Here is a 22,147-nt window from a genome sequence, read left to right on the forward strand (position 1 = left end):
CCCTCCCACCACCACACAGAACCCAGAACCTAAACAGACCTGCAACACAGTTATGAACCTCTCCTCCAGAAGCCTTAGTCCCACAGAAATATCAGTCCTTTCCAAAGGCCCAGCTTTTGCCCCACTCCCAAATTCAACAATGCCTGACAAGTTAAAGACCTTTTCTCCTTCTCCCGGTCTCTACAGTGGAAACACTTTTTCGCTACCATCTCGACCAGTCAGACTCAACCAACGATCAATATTGAACCTTGCCTAACTCAGTTCACTCCTCCATCCAACCGTGATCCACCCCCACTGCCTCCAAACCGCCCCCTGTTAACTTTACAGAATTTCTTAACCTCGAACCTTGCCTCAACATCGTTCCCCAAATCCCTCAACATGTAAACTAACCTTACATCCACAGAAAGAACTGCAGTCCACCATCTAAAAACTGATCCCGACCTTATAATCCTACCTGCTGACAAAGGCTCCACCACCGTTGTTTTGAACCGCAAGCATTACGTGGCAGAAGGACTCTGTCAGCTGTCAGATACTTCCACCTACAAACCATGCCACAGTGATTCCATACCAGTAATCCAGCAGGATCTCGAGTCACTGCTCAAATGCTTAGGCCCATCCCAGAACCTCTCCCCAGAGTCCATCTCTCTACTTACTCCTACCACTCCCTGCACTCCCACCTTCTACATGCTTCCTAAAGTCCATAAACCCAACCACCCAGGACACCCCATTGTGACTGGTTACTGTGCCCCACTGAGAGAATCTCTGTTCTCGTAGACCAATACCTTCAACCTATTACCCGGAACCTATCCTCGTATATAAAAGATACCAACCATTTCTTCGATCGACTCTCCACAGTTCCTGTCCCTTTATCACACGGTGCCCTGCTCGTCACTATTAATGCCACCTCCCTGTACACTAACATTCCTAATGCCCATGGCCTTACTGCTGTCGAACACTATCTTTCCAGATGCCCTATGGATTCCAAACCAACAACCTCCTTTCTAGTCTCCATGACCAACTATATCCTCACCCACAATTACTTCTCCTTTGAAGGCATTACCTACAAACAAATCTGCAGTATGGCTATGGGCACCCGCATGGCACCATCCTATGCTAACCTATTCATGGGCCATCTAGAGGAATCCTTCCTAAAAACCCAGAATCCTAAACCCCTCACCTGGTTCAGATTCATTGATGACATCTTTGCTATCTGGATTGAAGGTGAGAACACCTTATTCACATTTCTCTAGAACCTCAACAACTTCTCCCCCATTTGCTTCACTTGGTCCTACTCAACCCAACAAGCCACCTTCCTAGATGTTGGCCTTCACCTCAGAGATGGCTACATCAGTACCTCTGTCCATATCAAACCTACTAACCACCAGCAATACCACCACTTCGACAGCTGCCACCCATTCCATACCAAGAAGTCCCTTCCGTTCAGCCTAGCCACCCATGATCATCGCATCTGCAGTGATGAGCATTCCCTCTCAAAATATACTGAGGGTCTCACTGAACCCTTCACTGACCATAATTATCCTCCCATCCTTGTACAAAAACAAATTTCTCGTGCCTTATCTTTCCAGTCTCCCACCACCTCCCAAAGTCCCATAGTCTAGCCACAGAGGAGCATTCCCCTCATAACTCAGTACCATCCAAGGCTGGAGCAACTGATTTACATTCTCCGCCAGGGTTTTGAATACCTCTTGTCATGCCCTGAAATGAGAAATGTCCTGCCCACTATCTTTCCCACCCCTCCTACCTTGGTATTCCACCATCCACCGAAACTACACAATATACTCATCCATCCTTACACAACCCCCAATCCCTTACTTCATGGCTCATACCCCTGTAATCGACATAGATGCAAGACCTATCCCATGTGTTTATGTGAGGTGTGTGTGTGTGTGTGTGTGTGTGTGTGTGTGTGTGTGTGTGTGTGTGTGTGTGTGTGTCTACTGCTCACGAAGGCCTTTATGGCCCAAAGCTTTAATTGTGTGAAACTTTTTATCGTGACTATCGCGACTCAGCACCTCTACTATATGGTGAGTAGCAACTTTCCTTCTCTGGTATTGTTTAAACATTTCACTGCACAAGATTCTGTCAAATAGAATTATAAGGTCCATATCTAGGAATTTATAGAGTCTAGTTGGATTTAAGTGTAATGCATAATGCCTTCCGTTTATGGTAGTCAATGGCTGCAACTTGTTGTTTGCTCTGCTAGGACAATTATTTCTTATTTCATCTGTACTACAGTGTATAATATCTAAAAGTTTCCATGTGGAGGTATGGCTGCAGTATATATGTGATGCAGCATGGCTCCGATGCAGGCATATGAGTATATAAGCACTGGCACATAGACAGGGGATTAGTGTGGCATTTGTGTCTTTCTGATGTATCTGTGGTGAATGTAGAAATGTGAACTACAGCAATGTTACTACCAAATGCATCCAAATAGTGCCAACATCTTCTTATTCTTTTTTGGCTGATGAGGGATAAACACTGGTAGACATCCATCACATAATGAATAATATGTATGGGGCAGCATGTCTGTCAAAAACCACCATTGTGTAATGGTGAGCAACAAGGGATGCTGCTGCTTTTTGATAACATGTGACCCCATATGTAGTTGTAGATGTAAATGCACTTTTGAAACCAATGTCTATTGGTGGTGCATGCTGTCTTCAAAAGGAAATCCAATGCATCTGGCTACAGTTGTTTACTAGTCTTTGTAAAGTTAGCTGATAGTGTCAACAAGTCATAAATGAAGTGTGCCAGAGCAAATTTCCTGGGGTTTAATTCCATTTGGATTCCAATTTTTGTGTGTTTCTTTTTTAATAGTGTTCCAAACTGATTTTACTTAGTTCTTGTAGATACCTGTCCATTGTCCTTCCCATTTTTCAGTTTCACTCTTGTTCATTTAGACGGAAAATAGACCTGTAATGTGAGAATGTATTTAAAAAATAATGAAATGTTTCGTTTACACTGTCTACTTTATAAATCTCTACCCAGAACTCTACTCACAGTTTCTCTACAGGTTTACTTTAATGGAGTTATTTTTTGTGATTCTATGATTCAGTTATTTTCTCCTTATATTTGTACCTAATTGGTCAGTGTATTTTATAATTAAAGTTTGATTATTGTGGTCACATAAACTATAGGATATATGTTTTACATTTAAATAACTAAAGGTTATAGGATCTAAAAACAAACTGACTGCAGCTGTTCCAACATGTCCTTCATCCCATTTAGGGAATTTTACTCTGGCAAGTAATCCTTAGCTGGGCATCAACAACTCTTATGTGTTATAAGTTAGTGCTGTGTGGCAGAAGAAAACGCAGAAGTTACCATAGCCTTATCACACTTTCTCTATCTGTTGTATGTAGCTTAAGATGTTTGCTACTGCTGACATACAGACTGTCAGTACTATAAACTTGTATAATGAATGACCCACAATTGTAGCACAGAATGCAGAGGCTTGTTCAAAACAATATCCATCTGCCTAGTGGGTATTTGAATTATCTCTGTTTCTTGCGTATATAACCTATTCCCACCTTCTTGTTACTTGTTCTCAAGTACTATGAGATTGGTTGCATCTTTCGAGATGAATTTATTTAGTTCCAAAGATTTCTATTGGATGTCCTGAGATGTACAGCACATCTGCTGCTGTTCTATCTCATACATCATTTTCCTTTACGTATGTGCAAAATTCACCCTCTTTATTAATGAATGTCCTGATGCTTTGAAGGAAGACACTTAAGGCCAGTCATATAAACAACACTTACTGCAGATCAGTGCTGATCTTTGTGCAAAAACTGAACCCACCACAAATTCTTTCCCCACACAAATTCTGTGTGTTGTTTAGCACAACCATGAATCAATTGTATGAGATTCAGTGTTGATCCAAGTTAGCATGAAAACACTTGTTAACACCACTAAATCAGTTACTGAAATTATTATCACTCTTTGATGGCAGATATTACATGTACATTGTAGATTCAAAGCTTTTATTATTGATGCTTCAGTTCGTAAATAAGCAAAACCAGTCTGAAACTTCTTGAAGAAACTTCTGTATAGCTGAAACAGATTGAAATAATCAGTTTCTAAGGCTTTTTTAGGCTAAGTCTTAAGAGTGGTGATAATCTGAGGTGTAATAATTTTCCACACAGTCTGAGTTTAAAGGGAGATGCTAAGCTATCGAAATGTAGCAACAAACCAAGAAATACCAGTGGCAGTAAACTCTGTGTGGTCCACCAAAGCATCAATGGTCTCAGAAGCAAAGTAGAGCTTCTAAATCTTGAAATTAATGACATTGAATCTGTAAACCATGCACAAGTAATATATCTTACAGAACACCATGTGAAAAGACAAATGGAACTGAAATGCCTGAAATTGATGCATATTCATTAGCAGCTAGATATTGTAGAACTATAATGGAGAAAGGAAGGACTGAAATCTATGTTGAAACTAATGTAAAATATAAATCCCTAGATGTAAATACTTGCAGTGTAGATGCTCACTTCAAAATCTGTGGAACAGGAATTTATGCAAATAATAAGTCAGTTGTAATTCTGGCAGTTTACAGGGCTCCCACAGGGAAAATTTGTATCTTTCTAAACCATATGAAACAACTTTTGAACCAAATATATTCAAAACACAAGGATTTAATTATTTTGCGTGATTTTAATATTAACTTCTTAACTACAAATAACAGCAGAAGAGAACCAGAGAACCTGATGGAATCATTTTACCTAATTTCAGTAGTTAACTTTCCCACTAGAGTAACTAGTACTTGTAATAGCCTTACTGACTATATATTCCTGGACAGATAAAGAAGCAGCAGCATTATTGTAAGTCAAATTCTCAATGGTCTGTCAGATCATGATGGTCAGCTGCTTACAGAAAATGATATCAAACTGTATGAGAAGCTAAAACACTCCTTTGAAACTGCCAGGCCAGTCAATAATGATAACTTAGAAATCTTCAACCATCTCTTACAGCAGATTGACTGGACCCTGTATTTATGGAGAGGAATATTAATGAAAAACTTAGTCTGTTCTCTAATGAGTTTATGTCATTGTTTGAAGCTGTATTTCCAGAAATAATCTTAAGAAACAATCTTCAGGCTGCAAAATGGAAACCCTGGATTACTAGAGATCAGATTTTCCTGTAGAACAAAAAGAAATTTATATGAATCCATAACACTATCTAATGTTCCCATCAAAAAGGGGAACTATAGAGTGTATTGTAATATTTTAAAAAGGTTAATAAAATAATCCAAAACTATGTACATAATGTCTGGAATTGATAACTCAAATAATAAATCAAAAACCATCTGGCAAGCTATAAAAAGGGAGAGTGGTTAAAATGTAGAGTACATCACTGACAGAATTAATTCAGGATGGAAATACTGTAAAAAATACTGATGAAGTTACTGATGTCTTCAATAAACATTTTTTAAGAGCTGCTGAAAAAACTGACTGTGAAGGCTCAGTGAGAGATGTGATAGACCTTTTGCATAAAGCTAACAATGCTAGAGGCAGATAATCCCCATAACAATTAGTGAGATTAATAAGACAATCAGAGAGATGATGTCAAAAAACTCTTGTGGGGTTGATAATATTTTAACTAAGATACTCAAGCACTGTCATGGCTATATAAATGCAGTCTTGTGTCACATTTTTAACAAAGCCCTAAAACAAGGTATTGTTCCACTTCGATTAAAATATGCCTGTGTGTAACCAATTTTCAAGAAGGGTGAAAAAACTGATGTAACAAACTACCGCCTAGTATGCCAGCTAACAAGTTTTTCAAAGGTCCTTGAGAAACCAGTATTCAGGAGAATTGTTAATCACCTGAACAGCCGTAACGTTCTCAGTCAATGTCAGTTTGGTATCAGGCAAGGCCTATCAATTGATGATGCTATATTCCCTTTCACTGATCAAATTCTTGAATCTATTAACAGAACATTGGCACCAATTGGAGTCCTATGTGACCTATCTGAGGCTTTTGACTGTGTCAACCATGAAATTCTGCTAAATAAAGCAAATTACTATGGGTTAAATGGAGTAATGGGGACATGGATTAAATCCTACCTTACAGATAGAGAGACGTCTACAGACATTAAAGTAACCTCTGGTGTGCCACAGGAGAGTGTTATGGGACCATTGCTTTTCACAATATATATAAATGACCTAGTAGATAGTGTCGGAATTTCCATGCAGCTTTTCGCGGATGATGCTGTAGTATACGGAGAAGTTGCAGCACTAGAAAATTGTAGCGAAATGCAGGAAGATCTGCAGCGGATAGGCACTTGGTGCAGGGAGTGGCAATTGACCCTCAACACAGACAAATGTAACATATTGCGAATACATAGAAAGAAGGATCCTTTATTGTATGATTATATGATTGCGGAACAAACACTGGTAGCAGTTACTTCTGTAAAATATCTGGGAGTATGCATACAGAACAATTTGAAGTGGAATGATCATATAAAATTAATTGTTGGTAAGGTGGGTACCAGGTTGAGATTCATTGGGAGAGTCCTTAGAAAATGTAGTCCATCAACAAAGGAGGTGGCTTACAATACACTCGTTCGACCTATACTTGAGTATTGCTCATCAGTGTGGGATCCGTACCAGGTCGGGTTGACGGAGGAGATAGAGAACATCCAAAGAAGAGCAGCGTGTTTCGTCACAGGGTTATTTGGAAAGCGTGATAGCGTTACGGAGATGTTTAGCAAACTAAAGTGGCAGACTCTGCAAGAGAGGCACTCTTCATCGCAGTGTAGCTTGCTGTCCAGGTTTCGAGAGTGTGCGTTTCTGGATGAGGTATTGAATATATTGTTTCCCCTTACTTATACCTCCCGAGGAGATCACGAATGTAAAATTATAGAGATTTGAGCATGCGCGGAGGCTTTTCGGCAGTCGTTCTTCCCGCGAACCATACGCAACTGGAACTGGAAAGGGAGGTAATGACAGTGGCACCTAAAGTGCCCTCCACCACACGCCGTTGGATGGCTTGCAGAGTATAAATGTAGATGTAGATAGGATATAAAGGGTAATAATTACTGACAGTAATAGAATCCCAGCTTTATCCAAGTGGGATACAGTCAACACTGGAGTGCCTCAAGGCTCACTACTTTGACTCTTACTGTTTCTTATATTTATAAATGACCTCCCACACTGCACCTCTTATATTTATAAATGACCTCCCACACTGCACCACACCAGTGAGCAAGTTCACCCTATTTGCTGATGATACTTCTCTTCTGGATGATAAAGCAACAGGGAACAACCGGGTAACATCTGCAAACAATCCATTTGATGACATTCTGAAATGGTTTAACTGTAGTGGACTCTCTCTGAATATAAAAAAACTCATTATGTAGAGTTTCATATGCCACATAAAAAACTGGGTGATATAAATACAGAATGTAATGGACAACAAATGAAGCAAGTCAACTGAGCTGAGTTCCTGGGTGTGTACATAGATTGCAAACTAAATTGGTCCAACAATATCCTTGATCTAGGAAAATGCTACATTCTGCAACATCTGCCTTACGCAGAATTGCATCAACCGCACATAAGGATGCCATAAGAGCTGCTTATTACAGGTATTTCCATGCACTTTTGTCTTGCAGAATCATATTTGGGGCAACCAGCCCTTGGCAAAAAAAAGTTTTTATTGCCCAGAAGAGAGCTATATGCATCATGAGTGGTGTGGAACCAAGCATTCATGCTGGAATCTGTTTAGGAATCTACAGGTATTTACAATTGTATCTCAGTACATATACTCCCTTGTATGTTTCATTAATAAAAACCACTCACTCTTCAAAACCAATATTGAATATCATGATCACAACACAAGGTCAAAATAGGACTTTTCATAACAATCAGTAAAACTATACCCTTGTACAAAAGGGGTAAATTATACAGGCATCAAAATTTACAATGTTCTACCCAGTGTCATCAAAAGTCTAGCTTCTGAAAACCAAAGCTCAAGAGCAAACTGAAGGAATACCTAATAAAAAGTCATTCTATTCAATTAATGAATTTTTAGTGCACAGGAGCAAGTTTTTATTGTACAACTGAGTTAGCCATTCAATGTAAGCATAAATGTAAACTATTTGTTGCTGTTGTGTTATATTGTTGCTCAAATACTTTCATGTTGATAATTTGAAAGTGTACACATAAGTACTACTTCTGATGTACGTAATATGTTTTTATTTTCTCTAGCATTCCATGTTGTTACTATGAGTCTTGTTAGAAATAACCATATTGTGTGCTTCTCTATAGTTAACATTGTAAAAATACTGACGCGTTCCATATTGTTGCAACTCCATTGTGATCAGGGTAAACGGAACTTGCAATAAGATAAAATAAAAAATAAAGAGCCCTGTTAAGAAATGATAAAGAAACAGTATAAGTCTCAACACTTGAAACCAGAATGCTGCTCACCACAAAATGCTAGGAAAACAGCATGTGGTGTATTCAAACGATGTGGTTTGAAAATGTAGTGCTGATGATGTATTTATCTTTATAACCATTGTACTAGAACATACAATGTTCTTCAGCTGGCATTGGCCATTAGGTGGCATGACTGTGATCACAAACTGTGAATAATGGTAGTGTTATGTCAGGTTATTAGAATTTGCTGAGTTTGATGAGAACATAAACATTACAGATCATTCTATGTGGATTTTGGTGGCTTTCTGGATGGAAGTTTCAATAGTTTGCATCTTTTAAAGTCATTGTTAATATGTGATGAAGAAAGTATTGATGCTGAGAGTGGCAGTGGTATACATTTGCATTGACTACTCATGCATTCCTCAGATCTCTTAACAGACTTAACCATCCAGATACTGGGCAACTGCAGTTTAATGTGGACTCAGAAACATTACGCAACTTAGTGGTTTTCACATTCGAGAGGGTGCGTTTCTGGATGAGGTATCAAATATATTGCTTCCCCCTACTTATATCTCCTGAGGAGATCACAAATGTAAAATTAGAGAGATTTGAGCATGGACGGAGGCTTTCCGGCAGTCGTTCTTCCCGCGAACCATACGCAACTGGAACCGGAAAGGAAGGTAATGACAGTGGCACGTAAAGTGCCCTCCGCCACACGCCACATAGCCAAAGTAAAAAAAAAAGTAATAAGGGGAAAAAATTCCTTAACTGACCTACATTTGAACCCCAGACCTCCAAAGCATTAGCCTCATATGACATCACTAGGACAAAGGGAGAGAACTACTTCTAGCATTTTCCTTGTTGACTTGCAAGTGCTTACTTTTTCTATTCATCAACACATTGGAAATCTGTCATTGCAATATAAGGACGTCTATAGTAGTTAAAAATTTAATATGAATTGTATAGTTAATGCAGTTCAAACCTAGAGAGCTTTTTTGTGAGATATATGCAGTCATTATTGGCAGTTGACAAACCTGATATACTTCACTTTTCACTACAAGTAGCTCAAATTTACTTTTCAAGTTGCAGACAGGCATGATTAAAAGACACTCTCATTTGGCTTTCAGCCACAGCAGCCTTCGTTGATAGAAAGAGACACACACACACACACACAACATTCACACACACACACACACGCACGCACGCACGCACGCACACACACACACACACACACACACACACACACACACACACACACACACGAGCAAGCACACCTCATGCACACATGACTGCCAACTCCAGCATCTCAGGCAATTGTGTGTGGATGAAATGCGCGTGCACGCGCAAATCTCTTTAATGATGAAGGCTGTGGCCAAAAGAGTATGTATATGAATGTCTTCTACTTGTGCCTGTTTGCAACTTGATGTGTCTTCTTTACAGTAAGCAGCAATCTATCTTTTCCTACATTGTTGCTATTCCTACCTGGAGTTTCCATTGCTTGGTCAATTTTATCTTTCTTACTCTGCTGCTAAGTCTCTGTGAAGTACCTTTAAATTTTTTCACATTAGTTATGAATTATTTCCAAGAATTCTTATGGGAGTAATTATTATCTGCACTCAATACTTAGAGTGCCAATTATTCTCCTTAACCAAACCATACAGGTTGAAAAATATTGTTTCAAACTGCAACATTTTTGGAATATTAGAAATCACCCATTGTTTTGTTGTGTCACGAGATTGCAAACTAATGACTGAAATTAAACTTGTCATGATCTGTTAAAAATATTAAAGGTTGATCTAAGTTCACTGCAAAATAATCAGAGATTAATATTTCCCCACTGCAGATTTCCAAGTTCAGCTTTATCTCAGTTCATTGTTTGTGATAATCTCAAGTCAACCACTTTGTCCAGTTGGCCATAAGTGTTTTTTATATAAAATCCACTGATCTGTCCAAGTTGCAATAGTTTAGTTTGTTTGTAGTTTTGTTTTTGCTTTAACCATATTTTACTATTCTTACCTTCAGATTTATTTACGCTAAACAAAACTGTAAAGAACACAATGTAAATTAGTGAGACAGGCTGGATTTTGCTTCTGGCATTAAGCTTTGGCCAGAACCATTCAGTTGCAAACCACGCTCCTTATGATGTGACAGAGTGAGGGGTTATCTTCACTCCCACCTATGTGTAAACAGCCCTCTCCACTGCTTTATTTTCCTAATACTACATTAACTTATTCCACAGTGCACTTCATCCAGGGATTATCATAAACCTCAAAAAGTGATGCAGTCTTCCAATTAACATGAGGAACATTCTCAGCAATCTACCTAATGTCATTGACATTTGCGTAATTAAGGTTACAGACTGAACTTTTGCCTGCATCATTTCTATCATTAGATGATCTATAATTCTAAGATACTTTCCCAAAGGTATTGAACCACTGTTGACCATACGATGGTACATCACTGGAGATAACAATTTCTACCTGCTTGTATTTTTATTATACAAGAGTGAGCAGTCATATAAGAGATGTAATATGGAACCATTTTGTATCAATACTACAAAAAATATTGTTATCATTATATGTAAAATTTCAGTGTAATTTTAACAATATTATAAAAGGATAGTTGCTACTCACCATATGGCAGAGATACTGAGTCACACATAGGCATAACATAAAGGGCATTCACAAAAAAAAAAGGTTTCGGCCAACAAGGTCTTTGGCCTTTGTCAAAAATGGACAAATGGACAACAGACACGCACACACAGACAGACAGACAGACAGACACACACACACACACACACACACACACACACACACACACACACACGCAAATCATGCAAATACAGCTCACACACACATGACTGCAGTCTCTGGCAGCTGAAGCCTGCTGTATTTGTATGAGTGTTTGTGTGTGTGTCTGTTCTCTATTTTTGACAAAGGCCTTGTTGGTGAAAGCTTATTTTTTGACAATTGTTTGTTGTATCCATCTGTGACTCAGCATCTCCACTACATGGTGAATAGCAACTATCCTTTTCATAATGTTGCTACATTCTAGCCTGGATTTTTCGGTATAATTTTATTTTCATTTTCATTTAATTTTCTTCTTCTCAATGCCAGTTAATTTGTGTACATAACAACAACTTATTTCTGTCTTAATTTCAATGCCATTACATTAACTCCATAAATGATGCATGCTGAATGGAGAAACTTATTATATATTATCCGATGCTTGATATCTTATTTAAAAATACTTGGAATTATCAAATTGACTCAGACCATCATATTATGTACATGTTTCTGTTCTAATAACTATTTCTGTATAGCTACGTGGTGTCTGTTCTGTCAGAAACGTTGGACAAGACAGACACCACTGCTGATACAGCAGCCATAAAGAAACTATATTATTATAAATCAGGACTTATGCTGCCGATGGGCATTGGAATAAATCAATGGTGAAGGTTGAAAATTTGTGCCAGACTGGGACTCAAACTCTGATGCTCTGGTTTTCTAGATCAGTTGCCTTAACTGTCTCATCCATCCCGACGTGCTTCCCCTGCAACCCAAATTCTCAACCTGTCAAGCACAAGCTGTTCCCCCCTCCCCTCAACCCCCCCCCCCCCCCACACACACACACACCAATCAATTAGCCCCAGTACTCGTAGCATTCACCAAGTCCCACTGGGGTTCGTAAGATGTGGTGCATCCACACTGAAAGTACCCAGGGCTGTTCTCACTTTATGTCTGTTCTGTGGTACCATTCTAGAGAAGTGGAGCATCCAAAATTGAGTCCTGGTCCATTACAAATTTTCAACCTTCAACATTGGTTTATTCCAATGTCTGTAGGTGGATGAATCCTGATTTCTCATAATGTCATTGTATTTCTGGTACTTAAACATTTGAATTGTATGACCTTTTACAGTTTGTGTTTTAGTAGTAATTATCTCTTGTTATATTATTTCAAGTTGTTCACTGATGTATAAGCATTTAACTCAGTATATACTTGTATTCTTTCTTCTTATTTTTCTTCTTCTTCTTCTTATACTTGCTATCTAATTACATCATGGTGTTGTTATTGGTTTGCATGGATGCACTGCTTGTAACCATTGTAGGTGAGAGCACTTGAATGTACTCATTGCCTGTTATTAATCTTTACCTTGTTTATAACATGACATCATTTTATTTATATGTAATATATGTAAAAAAATTTAGTCATGGGCATATTAGCATTATAATTGAGCTAATGTACAAATATGAAATAGATTATATTGAAAATGATGACCATTTAATTCTACTTTTATATCTTGTGATAGATTTATTTTTACAGTTACTGTTATTTTATGACAATTATTGTTGTTGTCTGCCTTCAGCTTAGGTTCAATGAGCATAGAGGAACGTCTGAAGCTGCTTACCGACACATTCACTATCAGTCTTTATCAGCAAGTATCTCAGTCTCTCTTTGAAAGAGATAAGTTGACATTTTCTTTCATTCTCTGCAGCAGAATCTTGATGTAAGTAAAAACGAAAGTTCCATATTTACCCAATGTAAGCAGTACAAGTAAGAACTAAATGTCACATGATACATATCTTTAAATGATTTATCATTGCATTGTACCTAAAGATGACTGCAGAGAGAGAGCACAGAAAATAAATTATGAATGGTAATTGTGTAAATTTCTTAAACTGGGATGTTAGAATAACTGTCTTTAAGAGGCATTACAACTATAACTTAAGACTGTAGAACACACTTGAAATGCACCATGGATGTTAATAAAAGATGAAGCATTTGCAGATAACTGTCTTAATCTATTTAATTCTGCTCCTGTTAAATGATGAATGTACTTTCTCATGTGATGATACAATATGTGTAACCTTTTTTGAAACTGGGACATAGTTTCATGTTTTTGTTTACTCATGTATGGATATATTCTGCAAAGTGAGTTGCCATTCTCATTTGAATGAATATGTATGGCCACAGGACCATGCACAAGACACAGTTCCTCCGCATTTGACCATTATGTAACGTGCTGCTATTTTGAACAAGTGCTACAGAGAAACTGTTCAAGATAATGAAACAATTTAAATGTCAAACTGAGGAGGAGAAAAAATGAAGATTTTGTTTCTTACCTTAACTGGTTTTTATGTGATCTTTATTTGTTGCCCTGCACACATCAAAATGGTACTCAATTCCATGCCATATTTTTTGTAGCTCTGATGTTAGTCATGATGGCTGTCCAAATTTTCTCCCAGAAATGCCTCAAATTTCATTTTTTTCTGTATAGACAATGTTCTTTACAAAGCCCCAGAAAAAGAGGTCCAAAGAGGTAAGAAGAGGACTTATGGGAGGCCAGGGGACAGGTGCATCCCTGCCTACATAACCATTTGAAAATCTGTTGTTAGTGTGTTGTGAAATTTGAGATGGTAATGTGGTTGAGTTCCATCTTGCACAAAAAGGACATGTTGACCAGTTTCTTGTACAATTTCTGTGATTGGAGAAGACATATAAATAATATATACCAAAGTTCTCTGGCTCGTGAGAGTCCAGACTTTCCATTGCCTTTGTATGGTTTCCATTCATCTCTCTTTTTAATTTCCACTGTCTTCTCTCTCTTTCTCTCCCATTGACACTGTCTCCTCTATTCACCACAACTGTCTCTCTGCTACTGCACAAGAAAATGTGAATATGTTAGCATGCCAAAATTTTTGATGAGGAAGGTGGCAGCTGGTTCCCCACTTTTTTTGTAAGAGTCTTTTAAAGATGAATATATTTGCATTTTTTGTGCTCTGACAGGAGTAATTTTTGTCTGGTGTCCTTTTTTATATACTTCAACATGTTTAAATACTTTAATTGGATGGATAAAAACTTTATGCACTAAGTGCCACCAGAACACACATGTAAAAGGAGGTTATAGTTAGGCAAGCTTTTGGACCCAGTGGTAAGTACCCCACCAGCTTATTCCAAAACCAGATTTTCTGGGCCATCACATCCAATCCTGCTACTGCTGTTCTCTCCAAAAAACAACTTCAGAGCACACCACTGGTCACTCAGTATTATCCTGTGGCATTCGAGGCAAACGTATTTGTTCTGATGCAGACACTTTACAGCAACGTACTACCATTATCACCTCAGCCTTCACTGGGTGTAATTACCCCACCAGCCTAGTCCAAAAGCAGATTTTCTGTGCCATCGCATCCAATCCTGCTACTGCTGACCTCTCCAAAAAACAACTTTAGAGCACACCACTGGTCACTCAATATTATCTGGTCTTGAATGAATTAATCAGGTAATGTGACAAGGCCATACTTCCAAAAAACATGTCCTGAAATGAGATCCATCCTGTATGATATTTTGACCACCACACCTAGAATAATATTTCGCCGCCCCCCTGATCTCCGCAATATTCTTGTCGGACCGTATACTCCTTCGACATGAAGCTCCCTACTCTATGACAATCCCCACTGCAGGACTTGCCATATATACCCTCGTACCACCACCTATACGAGCCCTGTAACTGACAAAACATATACTATCAAAGGGAGAGCCACCTGTGAAATGATACATCATATACCAGCTTTTAAGTAAGCACTGTTTGGCCTTTTACATCAGCATGACCACGATCAAATTATCAGTTATGAGTGGGCATAGGCAGAGGGTGTATACTACCAACACACACTATCCTATTTTAGATCATGCACTACAACATAACAGTCATGACCTTGGCACTTGTTTCACCGCATGTGCCATCTGGATTCTTCCCCCAGACACCAGTTTCTCAGAACTCTGCAGGTGGCAATTAGTGCAACAATATGTCCTTCATTCACATCACACAACTGGCTTTAATTTATGCTGACTTCTTCTGTCTAAACATTTCTTCACAGTAACAACTCCTTTCTTCACTTCGTTTAGTTTTCTACATCTTTCATTTTCTTAACTGTCTATTTTTTTACCTCCCCCCCCCCCCCCCACCTCCCACCACTGTTACATAGAATGCACTTAGCTCTTAACTCTTATTAACTTGTGCATGATGTTTAAGCAGTAACCTCTGTGTTGCATATTACCCTGTCTTCTGCCTTTAAGGTCTCAGGTTTTCAAATCTCATCTGGTGCAGTTCCTAACAGTCTGTCTTTCCTTCTCATCCCATCTGGTAAGTCTCCTCTGACCCATGGTTCACTGTAACTCTCCCAAAATCTACCCCTTTTCGTAGACCTCTCTAGTCAGTTTCGTTTACCCTGGTTGCTTCACCTTCAGACCTTTTGCATGAAGAAGGAGCCACTGGCTCCAAAAGCTTACCGCTTCTTTTATGTGTGTGTTCTGCCACCAGTTAGTGAGTAGATTTTTTTAACTCCCCAGTTATACTATTTTGTTAAAAATTGATTGATCTCATTGCTACATTTAAAAACTTTGACACTACAAGCAACAAATAACCCATAATATAAGGTTAACACAAAATTGTCTCCCTTACAACACATGTTCATTTTACACTATTTTATAAGTAAAAATGAAGAATATTTTTAGGCTATACCTACAGTATAAAAAAAATTTGCTGTGTTTGATTTGCAGGTGTAAAGAATTTCATCTACAAAAATATTTTTTGTATGGCCCTTACACTGACAAATGGCACCATTGAGTAATTTCCAGATCAAGACGTACTGTAAAGGTGTGAAATTCCCATTATACACTTCATAAAGTTCTATTGGTGAAAAAATGATGACTAAAATCGTAATTTGGTGACCACAGAACCCTTGCAGTGACGCCAGAACCCTTACCATGTGTTCACTATGGCAGTTAAAACTACATTTACACCTCAGACCAGATATTATGTGCACTTTTCATGTGTGCAAGTAAAGTTACATTGAACCTCTGGCCCTCAGTAATGCTTAATGATAAAAAAGTTTCAGGGTTCCCCAAGAACATCACCTTATGAACATATGGTAAAAATGTTGATGATTTGCATTGAACAGAAATTATAGAAGTGGCCATCCCCTCAGTTGGTACTTTTGGTATCCAATAATCATGGTTTTTTGGGTTTTCTCAAGAATCACTTATGAACAAATGGTACTTTCATAAGCCATCTAAGGCCCACCATAGACCACACCTAATACAAAAGAACCAACTGAAACGCTCAATTTGTATGGGCTGGAGGAAGCATGTACTGTTTCAATTTTAACCTTGTACTACAGGATAGCTCCAGTATCCCCATTCTTGCAATAGGTATACAAATGGTCATTAAGCCAAGAGCTATCCAAATCACTTACCCATTTATCTCTGTGCTCAACAGACCTCAAAATATAGGCACCTGAAAAATCACATTATTGCATACGGCTTTTTGAAACACAGTGGTACTGTGCTCTGTCCTACATGGTCCAATCTTCCACTTTTAATGATTGCTCACCTGATATCAAGCCTTCATAAAAGGTTGAAGCTTGTTGATGATATTTCTCTTCCAAATGTGGAAATACCTGATGAATAATGTGAAGTAATGTACACCACCCTCCACCTTTCATTTTTACTTACAGTTAGGTGTTACCTAAGGCTGCAGTCCCATATCAGTAGTTTTGTTATGGTGAGTGATGGTGAGTAACTAAGGTATTGTGCAGTCAATACCTCACATATCTGCCATGTTGGGTAAGCATAGCTCATGATTCATGGTGCCACCACCAACCATCCCCCCCCCCTCCCCCCCCCCCTCCCCCACCAGCCACTCCTAGCTGAATTAATACACGATGATGCAGCACATCACAGCCAAGCAGAGCAGTGCAGAAGGACATGGGGAGAAGTGAGCTGAGCTATTGAAGTAGCTATATATTATACAAGGTGTACATTATGCAAAATGTTGAATAATTATTTAACATGGTTTTGTTCACTGATGGAAAAACAGATTCCATTCCCTACTTCTCCTCACGTTTCTTCTTTTTACTTTCTAGAGAAGCTTATGTTCTTCCTCATGGTTCAAATCTTCTCCATATACATTTCATCCAAATCGGTTCAGGGCTTTAGTCATGAAGACATAACAGACAGAGTTACTTTCGCCTTTAATAGTATTGTTGTGGAATTACGGATTAAAAATGTAGAAGATTGTATAAGAATTGTATTTATTATGTTGAACTGTGTTATGTGGAATATATCAACCAATAAAAGAATTTTCGCAAATGTGATGAAGTTTAAAAGTTAAGGAGTAAATAGCTTTTTCAAAATGTAAAAAAATTTTCCCTAATTCACATAATATTCCTGAAATCAGTAACTATTTTGCACTACTCCTTGTATACAGTAAGCTATGCTCTTCCTAGAATTCAGGTTATCACCATACAAAATTTCTGCAAAATTGGTTCAGTAGTTTAATCCTGAAAAAGACAAGAGTTACTTTCACATTGAAGTATTATTATAGAGCAATAATCTTTGTCTGATTATCAACTTTGTCCCAACCAATAGTCTAAACGTATAAACCATGTGAAAAGTCACAGTCATAGACAATATGTATTGAATAGTTATCTTCTAGTATATGTGGAGTCAAACTAGTTGGACACAAAATGTACATTTTTCATGGCTAACATTTTAATTGTTTGAGACACATTAACTGACTAGTAGCGACACATAGATGTTGCCACTTTGACTACTTACTTATAATGTGGTGTTTTATGTTCTGGTAGCTAAGAGGGATTACATGCTGTTGAAGAAATGAATGCCAACTGGTGACTGAATATATACTTTAATCAAAACCAAGTACATAATGTTTACTTAATTACTGTAATCCTCCAACTGACTGTACCTTTTGCTGTAACACCCATTTACAGATGCGCGTAATACTAGAAAACAAAATTTGTTATCGCATGTTTAATACAGGGTGACGCAGAATAACGGGAATGTTTGAAATGACTAGGGGCAACCATGGCCAGGTGGCAGCACTGTGGTTCGTGACAGTTAGTGAGTAAACAGTCTGCCATTTCAGTAATCATGGATCAGTGGAATGGACAACAGTGTGCATCAGCCATAAAAATGTTTTATAAAAACAACGATAGTTTGGTAGTGGCACAGAGGGAGTTTTGACATTTTTATAAATTAGGATGTCATTTTGCCGTTACTTTGAAACATGCGATAAAATGTTGGATTAATAAATTTGAAGAGACTGCATCTGCCCTCAAGAAGCAACCAACAGGACTACCAAAAAGTGTGCATTCTCCAGTAAACATTGATGTTATACGTGAGTCTGTCTTATGGAACCCACAGCATTCATTCAATTCATAAGCAAGCAGCAGTGGTTGGAATGTCCCAGGAGAGTGTTTGCAGAATTCTTCATCTTGATTTAAAATTTCATCCATAGAAACTACAGATGGTGCAACAATTTCTTTTGTTCATCACTTCTAGTTTTATTGGATTATGGAAATGTTCCTCTTTTTCTGTGTTACCCTGTATCATCTTAAAAGATAGCGAAACTGGAGTAAACAAAATTACAATGGACAAAAAATCAAGTCTGTTTAACTATTAGCTGTATAATTAAAAAAAAAAAGGAAAAATTATAGGTACTACTTTTTGAAAATAGCTTCTTTATGTGGCGATTCCCAAAGACGCCAAAAAGTTATGAGGAAGTAATGCAACTGTGGTGAATGGAAGCAGTAATCCAGAATGGCGGCAGGGAAAGGGGTGGGACAGCAGCATACATGGGGAGGGAGAGAAGTGAGTGCTGTCTGATGGAGCGTGCAGGGCCTTGATGGTGGTAAGACAAGGCTGCTAGGTGCAGTGTCAGAATGCTGTGGAGGATGGGAGGGGGGGAAGGGGGTGGGATATGGAGCAGTAAAAGAGAGGAGCAGAGAAGGGTAAAGACCAAAGGTTGCATTATCAGCAAGAAGCACACAATGAGGGTGAGGGGATATTAATTGGAAGGTGGTGATTTGACAGAGTGGATGGAAACTGTTTGGTGGAGGGTTTAGTGTGAGTTAGTAGGTTAACACTGGTTGAGTCCAGGATGATTTTGGGAGCAGATAACATATTGTAAGGCTAACTGCCATCTTTGCAGATCAGAAAAGATGGTGGTGTAGGAGAGGATCCAGATTGTGAAGCAGCTATTGAAATCAAGCATGTTATGTTTAGTTGCATGTTGGAACACATCATGGTCCACTCTGCTCTTGGCCACAATTTGGCAATGGCCATTCATCCTAGTGGACAGTTGGTTGGCAGTCATACTAATGCAAAAGCTGTGCAATGATTGCAGCAGAGCAGGTACATGACATGACTGCTTTCACATGTGGCCAACCTTTTATGGGATAGGATAAGCCTGTGATAGGACTGGAATAGGAAATGCCAGATTGATAGATTGGGTAGGTCTTGTACCTGGGTCTTCCACATGGATATTACCCCTGTGGCAAGGGTTTGGATTTGGGAGTGGCATAGGGATGGACTATAATGATGTGGAGGTTGGGTGGATGACAGAACAAACTTTAAGAGGGATGGGAAGGATCTCCAATAGGATGTCACTTATTTCAAGACCTGATGATACATAATCAAAGCCCTGTGATGGATGCTGTTCAGTTGTTCAAGGTACTACATGATGAATGCAGTGCTCCATTGTTCCTGATTCCTGGTAATAATGAGAAGATTGGGGATGTGTGGGGATATGGTACATGCAACATGTTTCCGGACTAGGCCTGGAGTCAGGTGCTTGTCTACAAAGGCCTTTGTGAGACCTACAGCTTACTGGGGAAGGAAGGTCTTGTCACCACAGATATGCCATCCCCAGGTGGCCAGGCTGTACGGGAGGGATTTTTTGGTCTGGAAGGGATGGCAGCTGTTAAAATGCAGGTGCTGTAGGTGGTTGTTGGGTTTAGTGTGGGCAGAGGTGTTGGTGGAACCATCAGACAGAAGGAGGTCAATGTCCAGGAATGTGGCATGCTGGCTTAAGGACGACCAGGTGAGGCAGATGGGAGAGGTGTTGAGTTTGTGAAGGAATGAAGATAGGTTTCTTGGCCTTGAATCCAGATCATGAAGATATTGTTGAAGTACCTGAACCAGAACATGCATTTGAGGTTTTGTGAGGCTAGGAAGGATTTTCTCTAGATGACCTGTAAACAGGGTGGTATAGAAGGGTGCCATGTGGATGCCCATGACTATGCTGTGGATTTGTTTGTATACCTTCCCTTCAAAGGAGAAGTAGTTCTGTGTTAGGATAATGTTAATAAGGTGTAAGGTGTATGAAGAACATTGGGAGAGAGAGTGTTCAATAGTGACAAGGCCATGGGCATGAGGGATGATGTAGTATATGAAAGTGGCATCAACAATTACAAGTACAAATCCAGAAGGTAAAGGGGTGGGGATGGTGGCGAATTGATGAAGGAAGTGTTTGGTGTTTTTGAATTTTCCCCAATGCCATCTTTGCCACAATGTACTCCAGCTCCATCTTTCTGTGCCACTTCACAAAGGTATCCATTCCCAGATAATGTTACTGTAAATCTCTACTACATGCAACATGTCAATGAAATTTAATCACTTGCACTCCAGCACCTGGAAGAGCATTCCAGGTACTGCCTCCATAAGTTATCCTGCCTGCTGACACCATACTGCTATCTTGGGGAATCATTATCCAATCCCTATCCCACTCCAATCCCCCATCCTACTCCTCATCAAGCCCTCTATCCTGTTATTAACGTTCCCAACAATATCCTCAACCCCAGGGAAGTTTCAGTGCTATTGAAAGACGTCACCTTCAGCTCTAAACTCAAATCTAATCATGTTAGATTTGTAAAAGATGTACTCTCATTCTTCTGATCCCTACAATGGAAAGACTTCTTTGCCACAAAACCCATCAAACCAAAGTTAACCTAATCCAAACATTGAACCTCCCACCCTCAGTTTATACCATGATCCAATTGTGATACTTCCCCCTCACATGTAACCAACCTCTTGGTCACATCCCAGGAATTCCTTACCTCCAACTAGTTCTCACCATCCTTCCCTAGGTTCCTTCTTGAGGACACCAAACTTTCAGCAGAAGAATGGACAGTCATACACAGTCCCTAAACAGATCCTGACCTAATCATCCTACCTGCAGACAAAGGTTCCACCACTTTCATTATGAATCATAGTGACTACCTGGAGGAAGCACTCTGCCAATTGTCTTACACCTCTAAACTCTGCTAGAGTGATCCAATCCCAGAAGTCCAACATAACCTCCAGTCCCTGCTTAGAATCTGAAGAGCTTCCTAGAACCTCTCCCCCAAATCCATTTCGTTCCTTACTCCTGTGACATCCCACAGACCCACCTTCTGTATGCTCTCCAAAATTCACAAACCCAACAATCTTGAGCACCCCATTGAAGCTGGTTATTGTGCTCCCACTGAAAGAATTTTGACCCTCATTGACAAATCCTCCAATCAATGTGCCTGAATTCTAACCTCCCATGCCAAAGATATCCTTCACCAACCCTCTACTGTCCCCACCCCTTTACCTTCTTGATCACTACACATCACTGTTGATGCCACTTTCCTATACACTAACATCCATCATGTCACTTGTCTTGTCACTATTGAACACTGCCTCTCCTGAAGTCCTTCACACTCCAAACCCACTACTTCATTCCTCAAAATCCTACTAACTTTATATCCTCACACACAACTCCTTTGAAGGGAAGGTTTACAAATAAATCCATGACACAGATGTGGACATCCACATGGCACCCTCCTACACCATCCTGATTATGGGTCTTCTAGAAGAAACCTTTCTAGCCCCAATACCCCAAACCCATAGTCTGGTTC

At 39.1% G+C, this 22,147-nt stretch overlaps 1 protein-coding gene across 1 annotated transcript in view; it reads left to right on the forward strand.

The window, feature by feature from the left end:
• The window catches only part of LOC126482097 (dynein axonemal heavy chain 7-like), a 482,833-nt gene that overhangs the window by 269,494 nt on the left and 191,192 nt on the right, over positions 1 to 22,147 (forward strand). Inside the window, exon 15 of the mRNA XM_050106073.1 lies at positions 12,775 to 12,915. Coding sequence (XP_049962030.1) covers positions 12,775 to 12,915 — 141 coding nt within the window. The remainder of the gene's footprint in view (positions 1 to 12,774; positions 12,916 to 22,147) is intronic.

This window comes from Schistocerca serialis, chromosome 5 (genome assembly GCF_023864345.2).
Source record: "Schistocerca serialis cubense isolate TAMUIC-IGC-003099 chromosome 5, iqSchSeri2.2, whole genome shotgun sequence".
In the NCBI taxonomy this organism is placed as follows: Eukaryota; Metazoa; Arthropoda; class Insecta; order Orthoptera; family Acrididae; genus Schistocerca; species Schistocerca serialis.